Source organism: Phascolarctos cinereus, unplaced genomic scaffold (assembly GCF_003287225.1).
Source record: "Phascolarctos cinereus isolate Bilbo 61053 unplaced genomic scaffold, phaCin_HiC Scaffold_726;HRSCAF=1367, whole genome shotgun sequence".
Classification (NCBI taxonomy): Eukaryota; Metazoa; Chordata; class Mammalia; order Diprotodontia; family Phascolarctidae; genus Phascolarctos; species Phascolarctos cinereus.
The window spans coordinates 290,548,306-290,574,700 of NW_027556098.1; the positions used below are offsets into that span (position 1 = coordinate 290,548,306).

The 26,395-nt window shown below is 36.8% G+C and overlaps 1 protein-coding gene across 3 annotated transcripts in view; it reads left to right on the top strand.

Annotated features, from left to right (window-relative positions):
- The window catches only part of CNTN5 (contactin 5), a 1,537,434-nt gene that overhangs the window by 1,185,049 nt on the left and 325,990 nt on the right, over positions 1-26,395 (top strand). For all 3 annotated transcript variants that reach the window (XM_078147163.1, XM_078147162.1, XM_020996136.2), the window contains one exon: positions 12,520-12,701. In XM_078147163.1, coding sequence (XP_078003289.1) covers positions 12,520-12,701 — 182 coding nt within the window. The remainder of the gene's footprint in view (positions 1-12,519; positions 12,702-26,395) is intronic.

Here is a 26,395-nt window from a genome sequence, read left to right on the forward strand (position 1 = left end):
CACCCAAACATATGTTTATATAAAAAACAACCACATCTACACATGTAATTTTGATTTTGATTTATGTAATTCATATAGCATATATAATGAATGTAAATAATAAAATTTTAATTAATGAAGATTAATTTGTATAGTACCCAAAATACTTCAATTGCACCTTTGGGGCCCACAGAAAAACTATTTTAGCTTCAAGGTCTTATGTTGATCTACATACCATCTAAATCATGGCTCAAAGTCTCCACTCAGGTATTTGTTTTTACTAGTTAGCTAAAGAGAATTAGTGTAAAGCAAAGACAATTAATGGAAGAGCCAAATTAGAAAAGTAGAAAGGGATACATACCTTTGCCTATTCCTTTTGTCCTATAAAACAAAACACACACCACTCATACATTTTATTTAAGATCATTGATCACCGAATTATAGATCTAGAGCTAAAAGAGACCACAGAGGCCATTTAGAATAATACACTTATTTTAGAATGAGGTTAGCACATATAGGAGGTACATAATAAATGTTTATTGATAGATTGAATGTTTATTGAGATGAGAAAACTGAGGCTCAAGAAAGGTAAGAATTTTCCAGCTAACTCATCATTGCCCAAATTCCAGGAATATCATGCCTTCCTCAAGGATAAGTTAATCACCTACAACCTAATTATGATCAAACAATCAATAAATGTTTGTTTGTTTTTAAGTGCCTACTAATCACTAGGGATACAAAAAAGAGGCAAAAAATAGTCCTTACCCTTAAGGAGCTTACAATCTAATGGGGAAGACAACATTCAAACAAATATATACAAAAGAAGCTATATACAGGATAAGTAAGAAATTATTTACAGAGGAGAAGGAACTAGAATTAAGAGTGGTTGAGGAAGGTTTCCTGTAGAAGGTAGGATTTTAGTTGGGATTTAAGAAGGCCAGTAGTGGAGCAGAGAAGGTGGAGCATTCCAGGCATGGAGGGTAGCCAGAGAGAATACTCAGAACCCAGAAAGAGATGGAGTGTTTTGTATGTGAAATACCCAGGAGGCCAGTATCACTGGATCAAAGAGAATTTGTAGGGAAGTAAATTATAAGAATGCTGAAAAGGTAGGAGTGAGATGGGTTACAAAGGGCTTTGAATGCCAAAAAAAAAAATCATTTTGCATTTACTCCCAGAGGCAATAGGAAGACACTGGAGTTTATTAAATAGGGAGAGTGACATGATCTGACCTGTGTTTCAGGAAAATCACTTTAGTGTCTGGAGGATGAACTGGAGTGGGCAGAGACTTGAGGCAGCCAGACTCACCAGCAGGCCATTATAATAGTCCAGGTGTGAAGAGATGAGGGCCTTCACAAGGGTGGTGACACTGTCAGAGGAGAGAGAGGACATAGGGGAGAGATGCTACAAAGGTGAAATTGACAGACTTTGGTTGGATATGGGGGGATGAGAGACAGTGAGGAACAAGGATGTATCCTCAGGTGTAAGCCTGAGTGAGTAGAAGGTGTTGGCCTCTACAGTAACAGAGAAGGTAGGAAGTGAGGAGGATTTAGGAAGAAAGATGATGAGTTCTGTTTTAGATATACCTAGTTTAAGATGGCTAGGACATCCCAGATGTCTGAAAGGCAGTTGGAGATGTGAGATTGGAGTCATTAGAGAGACTGGGGGACAGGATAGGTAGATTTGGAATCGTCAGCATAGAGATGGTAATTAAATCCATGGGAGTTTATGAGATCATAAAGTGAAGTAGAATGGAAGAAGAGAAGAGCGCCCTGCACAGAGCACTGAGGGACACCTTTGGTTACAGGGTGTGATCTAAAAGAGGATCAAGCAAAGGAGACGGAGAATGAGCAGTCAGATAAAGTTCTCCAGAACCAGGAGAGAGTGGCGTCCTGAAAACCCAGAGAGAAGAGAATATCAAGGGAGAGAGAATGATAAACAGTGTCAAAGGCTGCAGAGAGCTCAAGGAGATTCAGTTTTAATATTCAACACCTTTTCAGCCCCCTCAGTTGCTTCTTTCCTCTGATTAGAAGGATGGAGGGTAGAGCAATGATCTCTCCCAAAGCTTCCTTTTATAGAGGACTCAATTTTTCAACTAAGTGTTCATGTCCCATTGATTCTCTGCTTTGATTTCAACCCACTCCTACCCTTCCTTGTGGGATACCCTCTGCCAGCAACAGTGCCCTACCCTCTCCCACCCCCCCCTACACTTTTCAGATTTTTTTTGTATATTGTCCTCCCCCCCCCCCGCCTTTAGATCGTAAGCTCCTTCAGGGAGGCAAGTCTTTTTTTTTTTTTAATTTGTATCCCCAGTGCTCAGCACAGTGCCTGGCACAAAGTAGGCTATTGACCAGGCTAAGTGTTTATCTATGGTCACACACAGACTATAGCATCAGACACAGTATTCTCTGAACCCATGTCTTCAAACTGAAAAACAAATGTTCATTACTTCATGCTATAGGTTTATTACTTATCAAGTGCATTGTGTGTGTGGCACTAGAAATACAAAATTAAAGTCTCTGTCCTCAAGGAGCTTACATTTTTCTAATACTTTTTTCTAATATATTTTTCAAATAAAGGAAAGAAAGAACAAGCACACAAATAAGTAAATTCAAACCATATTCAGTGACAGAAAGTAATTTCAAGAGGAAAAGAGAAGGAACAATCTTGAAGGGGTGGGGGACCTACAGCCTTGAGACCACATGTGGCCTTCTAGGTCCTCTGGTATAGCCTTTTGACTGAGTCCAAGTTTTACTGAACAAATCCTTTTATTAATGGGATTTGTTCTGTGAAGTTCAGATTCAGTCAAAGGGCTGCACTTGAGGACCTAGAGGGCCTAAATTTTAGGAGAGGCTTTGTATAGGAACTGACATTTGAGCTTTTCTTTGAAGAAAGCTTGGACTTCTAGGAGGCAGATTTGAAGAGTTTATTCCAAATATTGGGGACTACCTATGACCTAAGGAATGCAATGTCACATTACAAGAAAAAAATGAGTAGGTTGGTTTTACTGGAATGGAGAATAGGTGAAAGAGAGCGGTATGAAATGAGACTGGAAAGGTAAGTGTGAGTCAGATTATAGAGCAGTTAAATGGGTTCTAAGATCCTTGCCAGTTATAAATCTAAAATCCTTGGATAATGACTTGCAAATTAGGGTTATGCTGTAGCTTCCTATGTATGAACTGGTCTGTGCATGTTGATAGCTATCAGAGTACTTCAGGGAATAGAAGGGGACTTTTCAACTGCTCCCAAATGAATAGCCACTCTTCACTAAAAAATGCCTGTTCCAGCCCATTTGATTTTGAGGTCAGAACTTTTGTGATATTGTAAGTAAATTGAAATGTAATATGGTAACAATATCTGTTAGATTTTATTTTCTCTTTTAACATGGAAAACTTTTTGCTTTCAAGAATGCTGCATATTAAATAGACAGTTGTTATCACCCACATTAGCAGTTAAGTTTTGTTCCTCTTTTTTTTTTCTTTGAAGTATTGGCATATAAAAGACTAAAAAAAGCCTATCTCAGTAGCTCTTTTTATGATGGCTTTTTATGTGCTTTCTTAGTGAAAAGTTATAAAACTTGGTTCTTTGAGTTTCTTTCATGGATATACAATATTTCCTTCCTTTTTTTTTTAACCCAAGTCACAAAGGAGCAATTTCTATATACATTTTCATGTCAGAGGTAAAATTCATCTCTCACTTGTGACTTATGCAAGGAAAATAGGAAGCTCCATTAGACAGGCCTACAATTTGTCTGTGAATAGTGATTTGCAGTTGGGGAGTGCTTTCCTTTGAAATCATTAAATCTTTACAGCTAAGTATTCTTTCTGCCTTGACAGAGTCTACAAGTTGCCTCATCATAAATATAAAAATGATCTTTAAGAAATATGCTTAATGACTTCAACAATGGCCAACAGTTCATCTGATGCTTTACTTACTTTTCAGAATTTGGCATGGCAGTACTCTTCATGCTTTCACTTCAACAGCACATGACAAAAAGGCTTGTGGCAGAATTTCAGTGTTGTTTTACATCGTTTTCTGCTGTTATTAGCTGAAAATTTTTGAAGCTAATGAGCAGTGCCAAGTTCAGTATTAATATTAGCTAGCAAAATGTCAGTTTTTCTCCACTCAGCTGTATTCCTTTTTGCAAATGAGAAGTCAAAGTGCATTGCATAAATATAACTTCAGCATTAACTGGGATGGGACAACACAAAGCCACAATATGTTGTCATGTTGAAACTCAGTGCTGGCATTTGAAGGTTTCCATGGTTGAGACTAAACTTAGTGTCCTTTCTAAAAACAGCACCCCCGTTTAAAAATTGTGCTTGAAATACTTTGATTTTGCATCAGTTCATCCCTCAATATATTGTCTTTCCCTCTCTCCCAGAGAACTATCCTTTCCAATAATAATAATAATAATAATAATAATAATAATAATAATAATAATAATAATAAAAGTTAAGAAGACACCAGCAAAACTATCCTGCATATCCACCAAGTTCTACATTTTATATGGTGTTCCACACCATAGTTCCACCACCTCTGCAAAGAAGGGTGGAATGAACCCCTTTTCTATATACTTTGTAAGAAATAATTACCCTTTTAAGACATGTTGAAGTCAACTTTGTTATTGTCATAACTTTATCAAATGTATTATAATTAACATCCTGTGAAATTAATGCATTTTTATTAGTTTAGTATAGGTTTCTTTAGATATGCATTAGCCCCTTCATTCAATGACTGTGGCAATGTACATAAAGTTAACATTTAGAAGCAACATAACTCGGGTCAAATAAGGTGGTCAGTACTGGTACCACAATAACATGCATCCTCTTTTCTCTGTTAATCAATAAACTACAAAAGTGGAAAACAGTGTGTGTTATCTACTGTAATCACAGTATTGATCATGCTATTGCTTAACTTAAAGAATGTATTTTGTAAGGAGTTTACTTGGATTTACTTTGGAAACCTCTGTTGTGATCAAACAAAAAAATCATTGATTTTTTTTAAAAGAAGGAAAAAAGAGATGAAGTAACTCTTTCAGTAGACCTTAGAAATAATTATTTAGCATATAATGTCTGTGACCTTGAAAGAGTTGACATATGCCTGAATATCCAACTCAGATTTTACTTAGTATATTTTTTCTTCATAATAATGGCTTCTAAAAACTGACTAGAAGTAGTGTGACTAATTGAAGGAGCAGTGGATTTAGAATTGGGAAGACCTGGATTTGAATCCTGTCTCAAATACTTAGTACTTGCATTCCCCTAGATGAGACATTTAACTTTTCTGAGTCTGTTTTCTTATCTATAAAATAGGTATGATAATTGCACCTTGCTCACAGGATGGTTATGAGGATCAAATGAAATAAGGTATATAAGGCACTTAGCCAAATTTAAATTGACTACATGAAAATCAGTTGTTATCATCATCATCATCATCATCATCATCATCATCATCATCATCATCATTATCAACATTATTCTGGACCAGGTGCACATTGGTCCCAAGTACAGGATCAGGATTGCTGAGATTGACTCAGGCAGAATGCAAAAGCAAGAATTATTTTACTAGATGACATCAAAATTGAAATATGCTGACACTTAACAGGTATATATAATGTCTTGCTGAGGAGAGCTCTCTAGGTCCCCTTGCTCCCCATGGGGACACTCCCAGGTTGGTAGCAACAGTAGGCTACCCAGGCTTGAGGAGTCCATCAAGTCTAGAGAGCTATACCCCTTCTTGGAGCTGGCTTATATGGGATTTACCACATCACCAAAAGTAGGTTTTAATAGACAATCTCTGAAGCAGGTATTATCCCATCAATTAACTTGGAACTAGAGTGGACTATCTATGTCCTTTAGTCCTATGTCTTTAGAGGTATCTAAAGAACATTACAGTATTATGGTTATCCCTATGTATTTCTTTCATATCTCTATTATAGGACCAAAACCAGGGGTATACAAACATCTTGAATTTCTAACACAACCAAGTAGCCCCTTGAGGACCACTACATTCCTCCTTTTGATCTTGGTCTTGGTCTGGCATGGCCCCACACAGGCTGAATTATATTTTATGCGTGTTTGTAAATGACCCAGACCTGGGTTCTTGATGCTAATAGGTGAGATACCCAGTAAGAACAGAACATAAGGAACTCTTTTGGCAAAGCTAATAAAAGAAAAAAGGAAAACAATTATGGCCCAAACAATAACCATCCCCTAAAGTTTAAAAAAAAATTGTAGGGACAGCTAGGTGGCACAGTGGATAGAGCTCCAGCCTTGGAGTCAGGAGGACCTGAGTTCAAATCTAGCCTCAGACACTTGATACTTTCTAGGCAAGTCACTTAACCCCGATTGCCCCACAAAAAAAAATTGTGATGACATTAGGGTCACAAATAGTTGAGAGGTCACCGTGGATCAGGGAGTTAATAGAAATTGTTAGCGTGAAGACAGAAGCTAGGAACAGAAGTCAGGCCAATAGAACCAGAAAGCTTTGGGGAGCATCTCTGCTCTGAAACATCTGTAGATTATTTGGAAACAAGAACTAAGGATGTAGAATCCCCTTGTTTGTAATTTGTTGCTTTACCTGAGGGATTGAGGCCTGTCTTTTCATTTTGCCACCATTCTATTTTTCCCTACTCTCTGGACTACTACCTGTCTTCAGTCACACACTCACCTTTCCTTCTAAATTGTTTGGTAAAACGGTCTCCCTGAATGTCAAATAGGGATTGTCTGTAGATGGAAGGAGAGAGGCTCCTGACCATGTGGAAGAAGGACAAGTGACCTTGTACAATCTGAGAGAGGGAGAAGCTAAGTGGGTACAGCACTACTCAACAGATTCTTCTGCTTAGCCCATGGGTAAAAAGATTGGCATTGAGATGCCTGAAGGAAGTCAGGAACCATCACCATCCAAGCCAGAAACTGTGGTTCTACTCACTTAGGTAGGGGTAGATGAGCCCATTAATAAGAGATGGTAGCCCAGCTAGTGGGAAAAAATGGATTGGGTGGTGGAATGAAAGGAGACAACTCATCACTTCAGGTCTATATGTATCAGTCTAGATACCTATAGGTAACATGTATGGTCAGGGTACACGCCTGGGTGAGGGGAGGAGGAAGCAGTGCACATCTTCAACACAGTGTAACTGCTGACATAATCCAGTGGATCTCATTACATACATTAGGCCATGCTCCTAATAGGTTTCACATGACATGTGATCTCTGTCGTGCTTATAGTCAAAGCATTTGGGCATAAAGTAGTCTTTCAGAGTAGTTGTTTCTTTCCATTCTCATGGGGTCATTGTGTAATGGCATTTCCTCTGATCCTCTGGTCACTGCTGGTTTCTGAAAGGTATGGCTCCACTGGGCAGAATGTTGTGGAGCTCTCCCTGCCTCCAGTGTCTGCTTTCATCTGAAATCATTCAGTTGTACATCTTCCTCATAAGCGGAAGAATAGTTTATACTTTCTTTATTCTAGCTTAAAACTCAATGGTTTAAGCCACAGCTCTTTTAGAAAGGCAACACCCTCATAACCTTGTCCTTAAACAAGGGGGAAAAGGTGCCACACAATGAATAGAGTGCAGGACCTGAAGTTAGGAAGACTTGAATTCAAATCTGGCTTCAGACACTTACTAGCTGTGTGACCCTAGGCAAGTCACTTAACATCTGAGCATCAGTTTCTTCGCTGAAAAAGGGAGGTAATAATAGTGACTACCTCCCAAGGTTGTTGCAAAGATAAAATGAGATAATACTTCTACAGCACTTTGTAAACTTTAAAACACCATATTAATGCTAGTTTATTATTATTATTGTTATCATCATTATTGTTGTTATTGTTTTCTCCCCCATAAAGATAATCTTTAAGTCTTTAGAGCATTGGCTGTGATGAGTTTGCTCTCTCCAAAAGAATCCTAAACCCCAGAGAACATGCTCTTAGAACACAGAGCAGTCAGTCACCAACAATTATTCTGAAGCTTTAGGTCTACTTTTAAAAAATTAACTTCCTGCTCAAAGGGCAGCATCTCCATGAGCCGTTATTATTTAGGATTAGAAAATTCTTATAACTCCTTGATCAGTATCCCATTGGCAAGCTTCAGCCATTCAGCACACAGGCTAACTTCCCATAAAATACAGTATGCCATTAAGGATTGAGTCTTTTTCTTAAACTCCAGTATTCTTTTGCTGGCCCATGAAATTGAATGGGTGGGCGAAAGTCAAAAGCACAAAAATCTCTAAGTAGAGCTATTTGGAGGCATGTCCCTTCCCTTCAGTCTTTAATTTAAAACTTCTGCCTTTATTATGTATAATGTATTATATATGTAACCAGTCTAATCTTTTCCTGCTTTGGGCAACACCATACATCTTTATCTCTATCTTTTTGTTTTGTTTTGTTTTGTTTTGTTTTTCTGCATAACTGAATGAGAGACTAAGAAGACAAGGAAAGGAGTAATTATAGTAATGCTAAACCAATTCACTTATTAGGGATCGGATTTATTTTTCTTTTCACCTAGAAGTTGGAGGAATATATAAGTGATATGTATTGTTTTACTTTGTGAATCAAGGTACCAGGACATGCTCAACCATCTGGTCTGACTCAGGTCACCCTTTGTCTGCATTAGTGTATTCTCCAAAGTGGCAACAGTAAAATATTTAATATTGATTCACAATCCAATTCCATAGTCTTCAAATTAAAAAAAAATTGAAGCATAGATAGCTTAAAAAGTAAAGTTCAATGAAAAGACAATCTCAGTTTTGGTGTTGCACTTTGTTTCTCAATATGGTTGGGTGTCATTTAGGTCAAGAAAGTGAATACAAAAAATCTATACAAAACCATAGGTTACTGTAATTAAAAATGACTATAAAAATTTATCCAAAGATTGCTTTAAATAGGGTATATTTAATATAGAATATGTATTGTATTGTATATCATAATTTTATATGTATATATGTATATATATATACATATATATATATATATAATATATTTAAGTAGTGATGGTTGACTCATAGAATGTTAGAGTAGTATAGACCTTAGAAATAATCTGGTTCAGGCCTTTCATTTTGTTGATGAAGAGACAGGCTCAAAATTGATGTCTGAACCAAGGTATTGACTCCTCAGTTCTATGATCTTTCCCCTAGACCAAGTTATACAGCAAAGGAGCATACTTCTGAAGTGTTCGAAAGGACCTCCAAAAGATGTTGACAGAAAATTTAGGTCAATTGAAAGTAGCACTCGGTGCACACAAATATTCATAGGAACACATCCGCTATGTAAAAGTGAAGTGAGCCTATACCTCCAAATATTATGAAGGTAACAAAATACTTTGAATGAACTAGGAACCTAGTTTTAAGACTTAAAGGTGAAATTTAATAATTTGCTAAAAATCATCTTTGGAAGAAGTTGGAAGTTAGTTCCTGGTGAAAAAATCTGAATACATACCTGAAGCTTTTCCTGATCCCCCAAGCCGGGTAGTGCCCTCCCAAACTCCCTTTCATTTAACTACTTTATTTGTATTTTTATTTATCCTCTTTATATTTATTATGTGCATACATTCACATCATACACGTCTCCTCCATTAGAATGTAAGTTCCTTTAGAGCAAAGATCATTTCACTCATTATATTTGTCTATTTATATACCTATCACTAAAAACATTGCCTTGCATGTAGTAAGCATTTAATAAAAGCTTGTTGATTCATTGATTGAAATAAGATCATTGTAACCAGACTGTTAATTGAAAGAAAGTACCTTATGTAATGATAAGGCTGAAGATACTACCATTAGACACTGGAGGTAGAGATGCAACTTGTAGGAATTTAGTAGGCCCCAGGCCAGATTAAACATGTCTCAGTCTATGGTAGAGACATAGGCACTAGCCTGGCACAGTGGAGCAAGCACTAAATTTGTTACCAATAGAGAAATGTGTTTATGAATAAGTCACTTAACCTCTCAGAGACTGGATTGCCTCATTTACGAAATGAAAATGAAAATAATATTTGGACTGCCTATTTCACAGGGTCATCTTGATAAAGGTGCTTCGAAAACCTTAAAGCACTTTCATAAATTTGATTTGTTATCAGAGAGAGTATGTGGATAGTGGTATATGGTATTTATTATCAGAGAGGGAATGTGGTGTAGTAGATAACAGTGCTAAAGCCAGAGACAGGAAGACCTTGTTTCAAATCCCATTTCACTTACTAGCAAAAAACTCTCTAGGTCTCATTTTCCTCATTTGCAAATTGAGAAGGTTGGACCCAATAGTCTCTAAAGTCCCTTGAAGCCACTAAAACACATGCTCTGGGGCTACTTTCCCAACCCACACTGGCATTGACAGACTCCCTAGAAGGTAGCTGCTACATCTCCCCTCATGGGAGTGGGGGAGCAGGTCTTTTCTAGTATTAGCACTATAGCTCAGAAGCCCATGTCAGTGACTTTTCCTTCATGATTATGTTGATATCAATTAATAAGCTAGACTTAACTAACTTGTATAAAAATATCACTATAGTTGACACAAAATATGTCCCCCTAACATCTATGACAAACTCTCCTATTATTACACATGGAGTTTAGGTACAAGAAGGCTTAAGCTTAGAAAGCACATGCAGCAAAATGTTAACTCCTAGCTGTTAGAGGCCCTTTTGTCAGAGTCCTCAATATGTTCCCTTAGATGTGGAACAACTTTTCCGCTGGGTACCTTGTAGAACTTTAAATCTTCCTCTCCTTCTCATATCCAATCTGTCTTTTGCTCCCCAGTTGTTGTTGTCCCAAAGACATTACTGTTTCTACAATGAAAAAGTCCAAATCCCTCAAGAAAAAGTCTGAAACCCTCTCTTATGTTCACAAAGTCCTCCTCTTGCTAAGGGAGCAGAGGATGAGGTGCTTCCACCCCTCACCCCAACCAACTCCTTTTCAAATTGTTTGGCTGAAAGGTCCTACTACTAAGCTTCTAAGACACTCCAACCCTTAGGATTTGAACTACTCTGCTATTTTACAGAAAATCTGCAAAGCATAACCAAGTCCCTCAGACAATGTGAACAAAATTCCTGGAATAACTATTAGAAATGTTTTTAGATTGATTAATTGAATAATTTCCAAGGCTTTATTCACACCTCTACTTGATTCATTGAGATATGTTCTCATCTGATAAAGTATCTAGACTAACTAAGGTTGGTTGACTATGATCCCAACCCTTATATCATGATACAAAAATAAAGTTAGCAACAACATGTGGATCAGTAATTGCTGCATCAGTGTCTTGGGTCACAGTGTGTCTACCTTCTAACCTGTAGCATTTCAAACAATGTTCTACCAGACCGAGAGCTGGCCTCCAGCAGTTAGGGTTCCTATGCCAATAGGATCAGTTGGAACTACTTTCCCCTCCACACATACACCTTAATCCCTGTTTTTAAAGGAAAGCAATGGCATTTACTATGTTCTAGTCACTATGCTAAACTCTGGGAATGCAAAAAGAAAAGCAGTCCCTACTGTCAAGAAGCTCACAGTTTAACAAGGAAAGAAAGTACAATAAAAAGGAACTCAAAAGTAGAGAAAGAGAAGATGGAGGTATCCAGCATAGGGAAAGTCCAAAGAGTCAGGAGGGAGTATAGGAGGGAGAAAAATGAAGACAAGGCTAGTGGGAGCATCCTTCTTAAAATGTAAATCCTAAGGTCTTAAGAAAAACTAGTCAATCAAAAGGAGAGGCCTCAGGGCTAGGGAATACTTTCAATGTTAGAAGTCTAGGGTGAAGTGAAACTTGCAGGGTAAAGAGGTTTCTAGGACAGGGAAGAGAAAGTTTCAACATATTTCTTTGTCTTCTCTCCTCTACCACTGGATAGCTTTTTGAGCTGCAGTATCTCCTCTATAAAATGAAAGGATCAGCCTAGATCAGGGGTGGAGAACCTTCAGCCTCAAGGTCACCTGTGGTCCTCTAGGTCCTCAAGTGCAGTCCTTTGACTGAATCCAAACTTCGCGGAACAAATCCCCTTAATAAAAGGATTTGTTTTCTAAAATGTGGACTCACTCAAAAGGCCACACCCAAGGACCGAGAAGGCCACACGTTCCTCGACCCTGGCCTATATGATTTCTAAAGTCTCTTCTAGCTTTCATATCCTGTGAAAGATGTCCAAATAGGTAGAGAGCTACTTGACTACTTTAGATGTTTAATTTTTCATAAAGATGTAAAAGGGAAAATTATTCTGCGGTATCTCCAAAGTAGGAAAGATGATCAAGAATATAAATGACAGTATCCAGATGGTGCCACTCAAGTTATCCTGACACATGTGTGTGTGTGTGTGTGTGTGTGTGTGTGTGTGTGTGTGTGGCATAAATGAAGCATTTCCCAGAAATATGAAGAAAAAGAAGAATTTTCCCTTATACTATCACCCTGTATGAGATGTTCCAAATGGAAAGGAAAGTATATCAGCCAGCACATAGACCTTAATTGTGATTATGTTTTATTACTACTTAGCCTATTAAGTGCTTAAATTACCAGATAAGAGAATCTATGTTTCTAATAGTGGAAAGTGTGTTAACAGTATTCTCACTCTTTCAGCCCTGTTCCAACAATCTCGTGGATGAAGGTTAATGGTTATATTCCAAGCAAAGCACGTCTGCGGAAATCTCAAGGAGTGCTGGAAATACCAAATGTGCAACTGGATGATGCAGGGATATATGAATGTAGAGCTGAAAATTCACGTGGAAGAAATTCTTTCCGTGGACAATTACAAGTCTATAGTAAGTATGGTCTGCAATGATGCAGAGGCACTCTTCCCCTCAACACACGTCCTTTTTTATATCTCAGTTTAAATGCAGATAAAAGTGATGTATTATATGTTCTTTCAGGACAAGACTGTCTTTTTTTTTTGTATCCTCAGTGCTTAACACAGTGCCTAGAACATAGTAGGTACTTAATAAATATTTGATTGATTTAGAAAATTCATAGTTACTTGATGCCAAGGATATAATTTGCTTTATATTTGTTTTCATTCTCAGGTACTCTATAAGTTAACTTTACATGGAATATTGCTCTAAAATGATAACGAATGTAAAAATCTTTATAAATCACAACATTTTTCCTTAAAATGAAGGGATATTTTTTTTTAGGATCCTAAACTATTGCCTATTTTTTGGTTGCATTTATTAACTATTTTGGGCTTCTAGGTTAAAGGACTGCAGTGTGATAAGTGATTATCTAGTAGCCTAAAGCTAAAATAGCTCCTGAAGGTATCAAATTTAAAATCCACCCTTGGAAAATCTGGCATAAGAGGGAAGGGAGTGCCTGCTATGTACTGTACTACACTGTACTAAGAGCTTTACACATATTATCTCATTTAATCTTCACAACAACCCTTTAACCCCATTTTATAGTTGAGAAAACTGAGGTAAAGAGAGGTTAAATGACTTGCCCAGGGTCACACAGCTTATAAGTGTCTGAAGTCGGATTTGAACTCAGATATACTACTATACTACTATCCACTATACTACTATCTCTAAACAGAAAACATTTTTGTTTCTGTTTTTAGTCTGGTCTATTATTTCTTCAATGTAGGAAACTCCTACTATAGAAACACTCCCCTAGAAATTGTAACTTATGCTCTTTTTTCTTCTTTTTTATTAATTTGTTTTGATTTATCAACAATCACTTCCATAAGCTTTTGATTTAAAATTTTTCTCCTCCTTCCTCCCCCCTCCCTCTCCAAGATGGCACACAATCAGATATAGGCTATGCATGTACATTCCTATTAAACATATTTTCACATTAGTGATGTTGTAAGGAAGAATTAGAACCAATAAGAGGAACCACCAGAAAGAGGAAACAAATCAAAACAGAAGAAAAAAAATAGCAAATAGTATGCTTCCATCTGCATTCAAACGCCATGGTTCTTTCTCTGGATATGGATAGCATTTTTCGTCATGAGACCTTTGGAGATATCTTAGATCCTTGCATTGCTGAGAAGGACTAAGTCTATCAACGTTAGTCCCCCAACAACATGACTGTTACTGCATACAACATTCTCCTGGTCCTGCTCACTTCACTTAGCATCAGTCCACACAAATTTTTCTAGGTTTTTCTGAAGTCTACCTGCTCATCATTTTTATAGCACAATAGTATTCCATTACATTCGTATACCACGACTTGTTCACCCATTCCCCAATTGATGAGCATCCCTTCAATTTCCAATTCTTTGCCACAACAAAAAGAGCTGCTATAAATATTTTTGTAACTGTGGGTCCTTTTCCCATTTGTATGATCTCTTTGGGATAGAACCCTAGAAGTACTATTTCTGGGTCAAAGGGTATGTACATTTTAATAGCCCTTTGGGCATAGTTCCAAATTGCTCCCAAAATGGTTGGATCATTTCACAACTCCATCAACAATGTGTTAGCATTCCAATTTTTCCACATCTTCTCCAACATTTATCTCTTTCCTGTTTTGTCATGTTGGCCAATCTGATAAGTGTGATGTGGTACCTCAGAGTTGTTTTGATTTTCATTTCTCTAATCAATAGTGATTTAGAGCATTTTTTCATATAAATGTAATATGAAATGTAACTTATAATATATAAAATATATATAAATCATATATCACATATATGTATAAATCATATAAAATGTGACTTATAGTCTTAAGAGAATTCTCTAGAGGAATAAAAGATTAAATTATTTATTCATGTAGCTAATTGCCAGAGGTAGGCTGTGAACCCAGACCTTCCTGAATCCAGGATAGCCCCTCTATCTACTACATTAAAGTGTATACTGTAATACCACAAACCATAGCACTGAAAACCAAAATGCGGACTGTGGTATAGTAGAGAGGGAGGTTTTTCTGAAGCTAGCAAGACCCAGGTTCAAGTCCTGCTTCTAATACATGCCAGCTATGTGACCTTGGGCAAATCATTTAAACTTTCAGTACCCTATGCAACTTTCTAAGACTGTAATTTGCCAAGAAAGTTCTAGCTAGCATTAGAAGGAGATTCCACACCTGAGAGTTCCCTATATCAATAAAGTTATTGGTCTATACCAACAAATCTTTTTATTCCATTCACCACATCATTTTTTTGCAATATTTGTTACTCATTGGGGATGGGGAATAGAGGTGGGAACAGGTCCAGAATACCAGCTCCAATGCTTACTTACTACCCAGATGACTTCAGTCAAATGACTCAGCCTCTGCAGCCTTTAGTTTCCAATCCAATAAACATTTCTTCAGTGCCTACTACATGCTACACACTGTGCTGAGCACTGGGGATATAGTTAATAAAAAGAACAACAGTCCCTGCCCTCAAGGAGCTTACAATCTAATGTAGGGAGACAAAACACAAAAGGAGGCAGAAAGGGTTTGAGGAGACCAGAATACTCAGCATGGAAGCATCTTGTTCTGTGGAGTTGCAACCAGGCACAGCAGCAGATGCACAGTGGAGTGAGCCAAAAATTCCAGTTTCTGCCTTCTATAAAAGAAGGCATTGGAAGGCATTTGGTACTCCACCCTCCAGCCCTTCAATCAGAGGGGAAGGAGGCTGAGGGAGGTGGTTCAAGTCAAGATTTGAGTTAGCATCACAGTGAGGTGATGAGCTAAAGTGGGGATAATAATGCTTATGGTATGTATATCACACAATTAGGAGGCTTTTAGAAGCCTTGGTGTGCTTAGAAAATTTGAATTGTTATTATTAGTGATACTCAAAAAATCTGAAGGATACCTAAGAAATCATTCAGTAAAGTCAATGAGCATTTATTAAATGCCTACTAAGTGGCAGTCTTGGTGCTGAGTTGGGGGTAGAGGGAATACTAACAAAGGCAACAAAAGTCTCGGCTCTGGAGCAGCTCACAGTCTCACAGACTAATTGAGAGACAGCATGCAAACAATTATATAGAAACAAGATAGATACAGAATAATTAGAGAAAATCAGAGAGAAGGCACTGGCACTAAAGAATATCAGGAAAGACTTCTTGTAGGACAGTGGAAGCAAATTCAAATAGAAAAGGCGGGAATTAATCTGTGCATAAAGATCCCTGTAGGCCATATATTAATTTAGTTTATTGAATGAGATAGAGGGTATGACATGACCAGACCTGCCCTTGGAAAATAAGTCTGGGGGCTAGGTGGTGCAGTGGATAGAACACCAGTCCTGAAGTCAGGAGGACCTGAGTTCAAATCTGGCCTCAGACCAAACACTTGACACTTACTAGCTGTGTGACCCTGGGCAAGTCACTTAACTGCAATTACCTAAAAAATTAAATTAAATTAAATTAAAAAAAGAAATATAAGTCTGACAGGTGAGTGGAGGATAGAATGCAGAGGGGAGAAACTTGAGGCAATGAGACCAATAAGCAGGCTATTGTAATTATCCAGGTGTGAGATAATGAGGAGCTGTCCCCGAGTAGTGGTGGTATCAAAGGAGATAAAGGGTATTTTTAGAGAGATTGCAAGGGTAAAATCAGTAGGACTTCATAATAGGTTAGACATGATTGGAGGTGAAGAGAGTGAGGAGTTATGGTTATCAGCATAGGTGATTTGGAAAATGGTGGTACCCTTAACTAATAGAAAAGTTAGAAAGGGGGAGAATTTGGGGAAAAACAATTATGAGTTCAGTTTTTGACATGATGAGTTTAAGTTGTCTATGAGACATCAAGTTTGAGATGTCCAAAAGACTGTTGGAGATATGTGTGGAGGTCAGAACAAAGGGTATGTAGATCTAAGAAATATTGCCATAGAGATAATATTGGTTATAAGGTCTGATGAAATAGCGAAGTGAAACAGTGTAGAAGGGAAAGAGAAGAGGGATCATGACAGTATCTTGAGAAATACCCTGAGTTAGTGGGTATTGACATAGATGTCAAGTTCAGCAAAGGAGACTCAGTTCAGTTGTTGTTCAATCATTTTTCAGTCATGTCTGACTCCCGGTGACCCCCATTTGGGGTTTTCTTGGCAAAGATATTAAAGTGGTTTTCCTTTCCTTCTCCAGCTCGTTCTATAGATGAGGAAACTGGGGCAAAGAAGGTTAAGTGACTTGCCCAGGGTCACAGAGCTAGTAAGTATATAAGGGCAGATTAGACTCATAAAGAGGAGTCTTCTTGACTCCAAGCTCTGCACTCTCTCCACCATGCCACCTAGTTGCCCGGTAAAGGAGATTAGGTGTTGAGAAATGAGTAAGTCAAGGAACTAGGAAGTTAACGTGTTTGAGAGAATGTCAACATGTGTGTTAATTTATCTAGCATAAAGGCAAGCTTTCACGAGGTGAAAAAAAGGAAGAGCTAAGCACTGAATTTGTTGAGGAAAGAAGGAAAATGTCATGGAGGTCTATAAATAACAACTACCAGAATTCTAATTTTTCAAATCCATTCATCCTACAGATCAGGAAACACAAGTCCATAGAAATTAAGAAACTTGTGCAAAGTCATACAAGTAGTAAGTGGTAGGTTCAGGAGTCAAACCTAAGTCTTCTGACTTAAAATCCATCACTCTTTTCACTGTACCACATCAACAACCTTTTTTTTTCCTATAAGATATATATTCTACCAATTTTGCCATTGGAAAATAGTGTCCAGTTGTCATTTACCTCATAATCAGCGTTCTTAAACATTTAAATATACTTTCTTCAAGTAATCTCATATTTAATATATGGCTTCTACTTCTCCCTCCAATCTTATTTCTCACAGCTCAATATTCCCCAAAAGAATATTTCTATTCAAGCTAACTTGTCCTACTTAACTGTGTATTAAATTTGCTGAACGTATATTTGCTCCCAATCTTTGCTTATGTCACTTACTTTATCTGGAGTTCCAATCATTTACTGAGGTTCTCTCCATTTATTTTCCTTTTATCTTTCATTCAGTAATTAATTTAGCATGCATGTATACATATAAGTATACATGTATGTGTATATACATAAAGGTATACATGTATGTACATACACATGTATGTGTGCATATGCATGTATGTATATATGTATGTATACATGTGTATCGCTTATATGTGCAAAGCATAGTCCCTTCCCTTAAAGGAGTTTATAATCTTTTCCTTTGATGAAATATTTAAGACCTTCCTCCTCCAAAATTGCTTGCCTGAACTATGCAAGCCATTTTTGCCTAGTTTCCTCATCTGTGAAATGAGCTGGAGAAGGAAATGGCCATCTTCTCTAGTACCTTTACCAAGAAGAAAAATCATTTCCTCTGAACTTTCGAGTATTGGCTTATGCCAGAGATCATGCCCCTTCCTCAGAAGTTTATTATCTCTTGATTCAGATGACATGATAATCAAATCACTAAATATTTGTGTGTTGGAGGTGGAACAAAGATTTAGATATTAGTTTTATAACTAGATTAGTGATAGAAACAATAAATATGCTTGTATATTTGCTTGAACAACTAAAGCTAACCAATAAACATTTGAATATCTAATTTCATATTTAGCATGTTATCATACTTTTAAAAAGGTATTTGTACTATCTACCCACTAGAATTTAAGCCCTTTGAGGGGGAGATACATGGTCTATTTATTTGTATCCCCAAAATCTAGCAGGATGCTTGGTACATAGCAGGTGCTCACTAAATATGTGCCCATTCAGATGATTATAATGATGATGATTGTGATGGTATGAACCAGAAAATGTATGTCCAAGTGGGAGTCTAATGTCAGCATTTTAGAGAGTTTAAGTGGCTAGGTAAAAGTTATGCAAGTGACAAAGCTAGGATTTGAGCCCAAGTCCTCTGATACTAGATAGGTGCTATTTAAGATACTTAATTTTAAAATTCTGTTATACCAAAGAGCCTTTTAGGACAATTAGATGGTACAATGGATAGTGTTGGACTTCAGATCAGGAAGACCTATGCTCATATTCTTATTAGCTGCCTGAGGACCACGCAGTGTATAGTCAGATAGGGAAGGACACAAGCAACAGTGAATCAGCATAGAGGTGTTCCCGCAATATACCGTACAAAACACAAGCAAATAGGAAACTGTTCTCCTCTCTCTCTTCCTCTCTCTTTTCACCAAAATATAAATAAGTCCATTGAAGTTCCATTTGCACCTGGACCTCCAGAGACCATGACCTGGAGGAATTTTATCCATTCATCTTTGGGATTTCCACCCTAGGGCTGAGCTGTTTTGATAGGGGAGTTAGTGAATGCCAAATCACATAATCCACTGTATGCAACTGGACCCAGATCAGACCATGCTTCATATACCATACAGTTGTTCACCCTAACCATCCTTTTATCATTTGCCCTGAAGCTATGTGCATACCACCAGCTGCTACCTCTGCTTTCTACCTCTTGGTCTGTGAACAGTAATCAAATCAGTACCAATAAGGTTCTATCAATCCAATGCTCTCTGGCTTCACTCACCATCACTGAGGCTTTCTAGAACAAAACACCCTTCTCTTGCCACCATTTCCCTATGTATATTGACTCCTTTATTAGCATTAAAGAGTTCTGAGGTCAGGGGCTCCTTGGCTTTTATATTTGAACCCTTAGCAGTTACCACAGTACATCATACATAGTAAACACTTACATAATGCTTTTTATTCATTCCTTTGTAAATTCACTCATTTGTTCATTTTCAGGAGACAATTTATTATATGAATAATAATAACACTGGATGAATCTGATCTTACTAGCAAAAAAGGGAACAAACTGCTGGCTTTGGGAGGTGGGCTAATTCATTTATAAAATTAAATTCTACTTTTAAAATGCTCTCCTTTTAATTATTGGGCAATGTCTTAAGAGAAGTAGTATATATCTTACTTTCAAATGAATAGTTTGCCACTTTTTTTAATTTGAGAAGTAAAATCTGTAATACTTTCCATAAGGTATAACTTTAGTTTTGCATACATGTTTCAAATATATCTATTCCAGTCTATTCACTTGAACTCTCATGGTCTCACAAATTTTATTGAAAGTAAAATGCATTCTACATTCATATAATATGTTGACATAACATCATAGTTGGACTAACTCTTCAAAGCAATCTGTAATCAATAATGGAGTGCTTAAAATAATCTAGATAGGCTCTTGGCCATGGACTGTGTTTGACATGAAGCTAGCTGATTATTGAAGAGCGCTTTAAGTTGAAAAGGTAAAGATTGATCAGATACAATTTCTAAACCTAAAGATTTTAACTTAAAGTAACTATAAACTCATAGGAATCAATAAGACTTAATGAGATTCAGCTCACTACTGAAATACAGCATGGAAAGGGTTACTTTGCTCAAAAGTAATAGATTAGAAGGCACCACAAAGTAACATGATATATCAAGAACATAGCAATCAATGTAAAAATCTATGAACTTGAAAGGAACTCACAATGGAGAGCATAAAGACTAAAGAAGGGATAAGCTAAAGAAATATCACGATACTAACATGCTATAAACCTCCCAGCTCAGATGGAAGAAATAGATGATAATTTTCTAATTAATGTAATTCGGAGGCCAGATATTGTTGTGATGGAAGACTTCAATGATGTAGACATATTCTAGAGATCTCTCTTTGCTAAAATTAGAGGGTCTAATGTGGGGACAGGTAGTTGGTACAGTAGATACAATGCCAGGTCTGGAGTCAGGAAGATTCATCTTTGTGAGTTCAAATTTGGCCTCATACACTTACTAGCTGCGTGACCCTGGGCAAATCGACCCTGTTTGCCTCAGTCTTGTCATCTGTATACTAAGTAAGAAGAAAATAGCAAACCACTCCAGCATCTTTGCCAAGAAAACCCCAAATGGGGTCAGACACAACTGAAAAAAAAATGACTGAACAACACCTTTTTTTTTTAAACTTTTCTTACTGATAATTTAATCTGGAAACAGTGAAGGCAATTTCCCACCCCACCCCCCATCTGATTCTCATCAATAAAGAAGAATGGCACAATTAAGGGGAAATAACAGGGAATTTGAATAGAAGTGACTGAGTTATTTTAGTGTTTATAATAAGATATGGAAATCAAACCCAGTAGTATGTATGCTGGGCTGTAGAAGAGTACAATTCAAGGAAAGAAAAAATAAAATAGGTCCACATAGCTCTAGGAGTTACAATTATGATTCCCTAGTCATCAAAGTAGGGTTTTAATGATACATTATTGTAAATTGAGAATAATTGCTATATAGTAGAGAAAATAGGGAATTTGGACTCTGAAGATCAGGCTTGGGTAAGTCACTTCACCCATCTGAAATACAACTCCTTCATCTTTAAAATAAGGATATTAACATTTTCACAGCCTATGTGTCAGGATATCTGTGAATCAAATAATTAATGCATGTGAAGCACACCATAAGGGGAAAGTGCAATATAAATATAACCTTTATTATTAACGTTTTTGATGAGGATTGAATTACCAGATTTCTGAGGTCCCTTCTAATTCTGTAATTCCATAATTACATATAATCAATCTTTGAGCAGAGTTTCCAGGAGTAAAAGAAAACTGTTACTTCCTCCACAAACTATAACAAAGAACTGCTGATTTTTCCTCAACTGATCCTCCCCTTTTCAAATTGGTCTCCCTTTTTACAATTTCTTTCCAATCCAATTCTGCTACATAGTAGGTACTTAATGCATGCTTATTTAATTGGACTATATTGAATGGAACTCAACTGGTACCTTGGTGGAAAAATATATAGAGATTGCCCACCAGACTCCTGGGAAAAAAATGCCCAATTGCCTTTTTGGGGTAGTAAGAATTTAAGTATCATAGAGAATAGTACTTTTAAAACAACACTTTGCATGGTCTATAGTCAGAGAATATTTTGGTATTCTTCCTAGAGCTGTCTTGCACCCCTTGGCCACTCATCCATAGACTATAACAATCTGCATTGGATGAGTAGGTGAGAATGTCAGTTTTATTAGCTATTACTTATGTACATCCTGGTAGGAAGGTAAGCTGGTAAGAAACAATGTGTGAACTCTTGTTAAGTCATGCATAATTAACTATAAACTCTGGGCCAAATGGACACAGGCAAACCCATGGTTATCCTAAGCATTAATTTCTCAGTAGAGAGAAGAACTGGACATTTTCTAGAAAAAGAAATTGGAACTGACTGGTGAGTTGGCAGTCATTTTTGTCAGGTTTTAGAGGACATCCTTGGAAGTATACAACCCTTCAGGGTAGTACAGACTCAATGTGGCTTCCTGCCATGGATACTTTTCCTCTCTATAAAACTCTAGAGGAACAATGAGGACTTTCTGTCCCGTGGTTCATAGGCTTGGCAATAAAGGTAGAAGATGAAATAGTAGCATCAATTTAACTGGGCACATATACATATTTATGTATGTAATTAGTGAAATTCCTACAGAAAAAAATTCTGTTTAAACTTTATAGAGAAAATACATAGTCTCTGGGGGAAGTGGATAGTCCTTTTTAACTCAAATTCCTAAAGTGTAATAGTCCAAGAGGCAAATAGAGTCTTCACTAGGGAGCCTACTTGTGATTTTCATAGTGTGTATAAGGGAATAAAAAACATAATCACGATGTAATACAGCTTTTCAGAGCACAGCTGAATAGCTGACTGAGTAGAAAAATATATATTTGCAGAACATGATGGAACCTAACATTATTTCTTTGAAAATGTTGTAAAACCCAATGGTTTCATTGTTTGTTCATGAGACATAAACTGACTTCTGTCATAAAGGATTCTATAGAGCTTTCTATTCTCCTTTGCCTCAAAACCCAAAGCTTGGATGTCTAATAGTTATATTAGGTGAAAGTATAAGTCACATTGTGGAAATTATTATTAAACTAGCTTTGGCTTGTTTGAAAATAATGTAAAATATATGAAGATTCTTCAATAAGTGCCTGGCACATAGGTACTTTTTAATTGACTGGTATGTGTTCCTTCTACTAAGGCAGATCAAAACTATCCTATAGCTTGTCATCCTATAAAATTCTTATTCATGAGTTTTTCCATAAGTCATCCATAGAGAAGCTTGTCAATTAATCACATTTCCTGTCGTTTAAAAATATTGGAGGGTTTGGGGTTCCAGTGTGGTATTGGGGCCATCCATCATCTCTCATTTTCACCATGTAGTTACAATACATTTTGTGATTGTTTTCACATTGATTTTTGCCATGAGATCCCTTCTCACATGCTAGTTAGTTATTCAAAAAAATTTATTAAAAGCCTACTGTGTGCAGGTGCTATAGGAGAAAGAATATTTAGATGCACAATTGTAGATATGAAATTATCTCTGCCTTCTGAAAACTTACGGCCTAATATTGATCATGTGCAATAGCCCAATTCTAGCGACTATTTGTTTTTCCATTGTCCTCTGACTTGCTTGTAATTTAGATTCTTCTGAAATCATGATGATCCATGATTTATAGCCATGACAGCATCACTGGGAGAATAGCTACTAAAGAGATGAGTTGTTGTTTTTGTTTTTGTTTTTTCTTGCAGAGAACATCTAAAAATTATCTAATGTATGTAGTCTCCCATTTCAAATGAGATAACACTTGCGAAGTGTTTAGCACAGAAGGAGTTTAATAAATACTTGTTCCCTCATTTCCCACTTCCCATGAGTATTCCAGTCCAGAATGAGCAAGTAAATGTTTAATAACCAGCTATCCAGTGAGGAATATGGTGTGTGTGGGGTGGGGATGGGAAAACATGCATACACCACACACTTTTAAGTTTAATCTTAATTTTAACATTTTCTCTATCATTTAATTAAGTCTGGACAATCAAAAATACTAAATATCAAGCACTGATTTGTGGCATTTCCTGATTTCCAGAGTATAAATGCTTGTACTGAAAATCTTTGTGAAAGTCCCTCATTCCAGTCCAATATCCTCCCTGTATATAATTCTTAGTCTATTTCCGCATCTACATGGTGTGTTTGTCCAAGATATATTCATAAATGAGCTAAATCAGTGAGCTTCCCATTTTAGCTGCATGCTGTAGCTGGGAAATAAATGTTTTTCGACCATTTAGGTTTTCCAATGTAGATGGTTAAAACATTGGTGGGGGCCAACCCATTAAGCAGACAGAAAAAGGCATGTTATAATTTAATGCGCCAGTTTTGAAAAAAATAAAATATTTTCCTTCTTTAAAAAAAAAATCCAGTAGAGACACTTGGTAAAAGATTAATGAATCTTAAAGCTTCCTTGCTCAACCTAATATAAATAAATGATCTTTAAAACAATGCTTTATCCAAAAGAAGGTAAAACTAGACAAATAAATGCCTCTGAAAAAACAGCATAATTTTGAAAGCTGACACAACCTTGTATTGCTCCTCCTATTGAAACTATCTTACGTAGAATATCAAATGTGATCGTAGTCTTTTTCATTATTTTTTTCTTAATTTTTTTTCATTATTTTTCTCCCTTTGCATTTGGAGGATAGGGAAAAAAAGCCATTTCCCCCCCACACCTTAAATTATGCCTGTGAAATGTTATATGCCTGATAATAGCTAATATGGCATTAAAAAATTTCATTAGCTAACCAGAGTATGTAAAACATGCTGTAGTCAGTATGCCATGGACTGGAAACTAAAGATACTTTTGAGTTTGCTCTTCTGGGTTTTGGATATTTGAGTTCTGAACATCAGTCAGTACTACAAAACATGATGATTGTTGGTTTCTGTGCTTTATGGTGTCATGGAACCTACAAGAAAAATACAACATGCACAGATAATGACTTAAGACAAGAAAGCAAATGCAATCCTGATTGATATAGTGTAGTGTGGGCATATGTGTAAAATTTGTGGAGCTTTCTCATAGTCCCCAGGAACGATAAAAGCTTCCTATAATCCCAAAGATATTAAATGCTATTTCCCTTGACGGATAGAATTCAATCCATAAAGTATTTATTAAGTGCCCCTACATACCCTAAATTTAAGAGCTAGAGATAAGAATGGGGGGTGGGCGGGGGAGAGAAGAGAAAGAAAGGAAGGGAGGGAGGAAAAGAGGGAGGGAAGGAGGGAAGGAAGGGAGAGAAGGGAGAGAGGGAAGGAGACTTTACCCTCATGAAGCTTATAAACTGCTTTTTCTTTGTTGTTTTTTGTTTGATTGTTTTTTTATCTTCCATTTCGATTTGTGATATGCTTAGGTTGCTCAATAAATGTTTTTGTCTAATTGGTAAACAAAAGATAGATAACTTTTGCATCTCTCTTGGGCACTTATCACTAAATTTGTAAATGGAGGAAAACAAAAGAGAAAATGTGTAATCTTATACACACAAAAGCTCATTGAGGGGAGGACCTGTGTCATCTTTGTATCCTTTTTGGCATTTATCACAATTCTTGGATTATAAATGATACTTTTTATAGAGGAAGCTAAGCTAAGTGATTCAGTAAAAATAATGTTGGAATTGGAGTCAGGAAGACCCGAGTGTGAATCCTATCACTCTCCTCATCAAAAACTTTCAGGAGCTTCCCATTGCCTCTAGGATCAATACAAACTCCTCAGCCAACATTTAAACACCATTACCCCCAAGTTTGGCTCTAGCCAATCCTATTAGATTAATTTCATTCAATTTCTCTTTAGAAATTCTACATTACGGCCAGTTTCCCCATCTCTATGTTACACCTGCCTCTGCGCAAAACTGATCCGCATGTTAGATAGAATACAATACTACTTCACGTTAACTCCTCACTACCTAGCATTAGCCTATATGCCACTTCCCAGTCTGTGAAGCTTTCCCTCATCCTAATCCACACCCCCAGTGTCTCCTGCTTTCTCCTTCCTAATTTTTTCTTGTGATCTATTGTCGCAGTGCATTATATAGCATTTTGCACGTGGTAGATAGTCTTTAAGTAAATTTTTGAATGTTGGAATAAATTCTGAAATTCTGCATAAGAAATCATATAAAAGTATGAGACAATATTGCAAACCTTTGCTATTACGGAAAAATATACTAAATACAGTTTGAAAATACTTTTTCTAATCCATGAAATCCATCTCATTTTTTAAAAATGGTGATGCATACTAGATGTGTACTACAGGAATAATTATTAATGCATTGCTGTGCCTCCATTTTCATTTTCCTGATAATATGAATGAGATGAGTTCATGAATATATTGATTCTGAGTGGTCAGCTAACTAGTATTTATTAAGTGCTTACTATGCACCATGGTCAGCTAGAAAAAAATATCTTCTTTTCATCCACCTGTTCACTAACCTGTGAAATACTTTGCAATCTAAAAAGTAAATACATTTGTTCAAGGCATTTGCATCCAGGAAGACTAATTTTCCATATTGATTATGACCTACTATAGTTAACACTTTGTGGTTTATCTCATCTCAGAATAATCTCATTGATGACTCAAAGGTCATCTAGTCCAAATTAGATCTCAACATCCATTCCCTGTACAATATCCCTGACAAATGCTCATGTAGCATCTACCTGAAAACCTCCTGGGAATCTTCTATGGAGTAGGTGGGATTAAAACTGGAACTTGGAAGATAGATTCAAGTAAATATGAAGAAAGGACAGAGAAGGACATT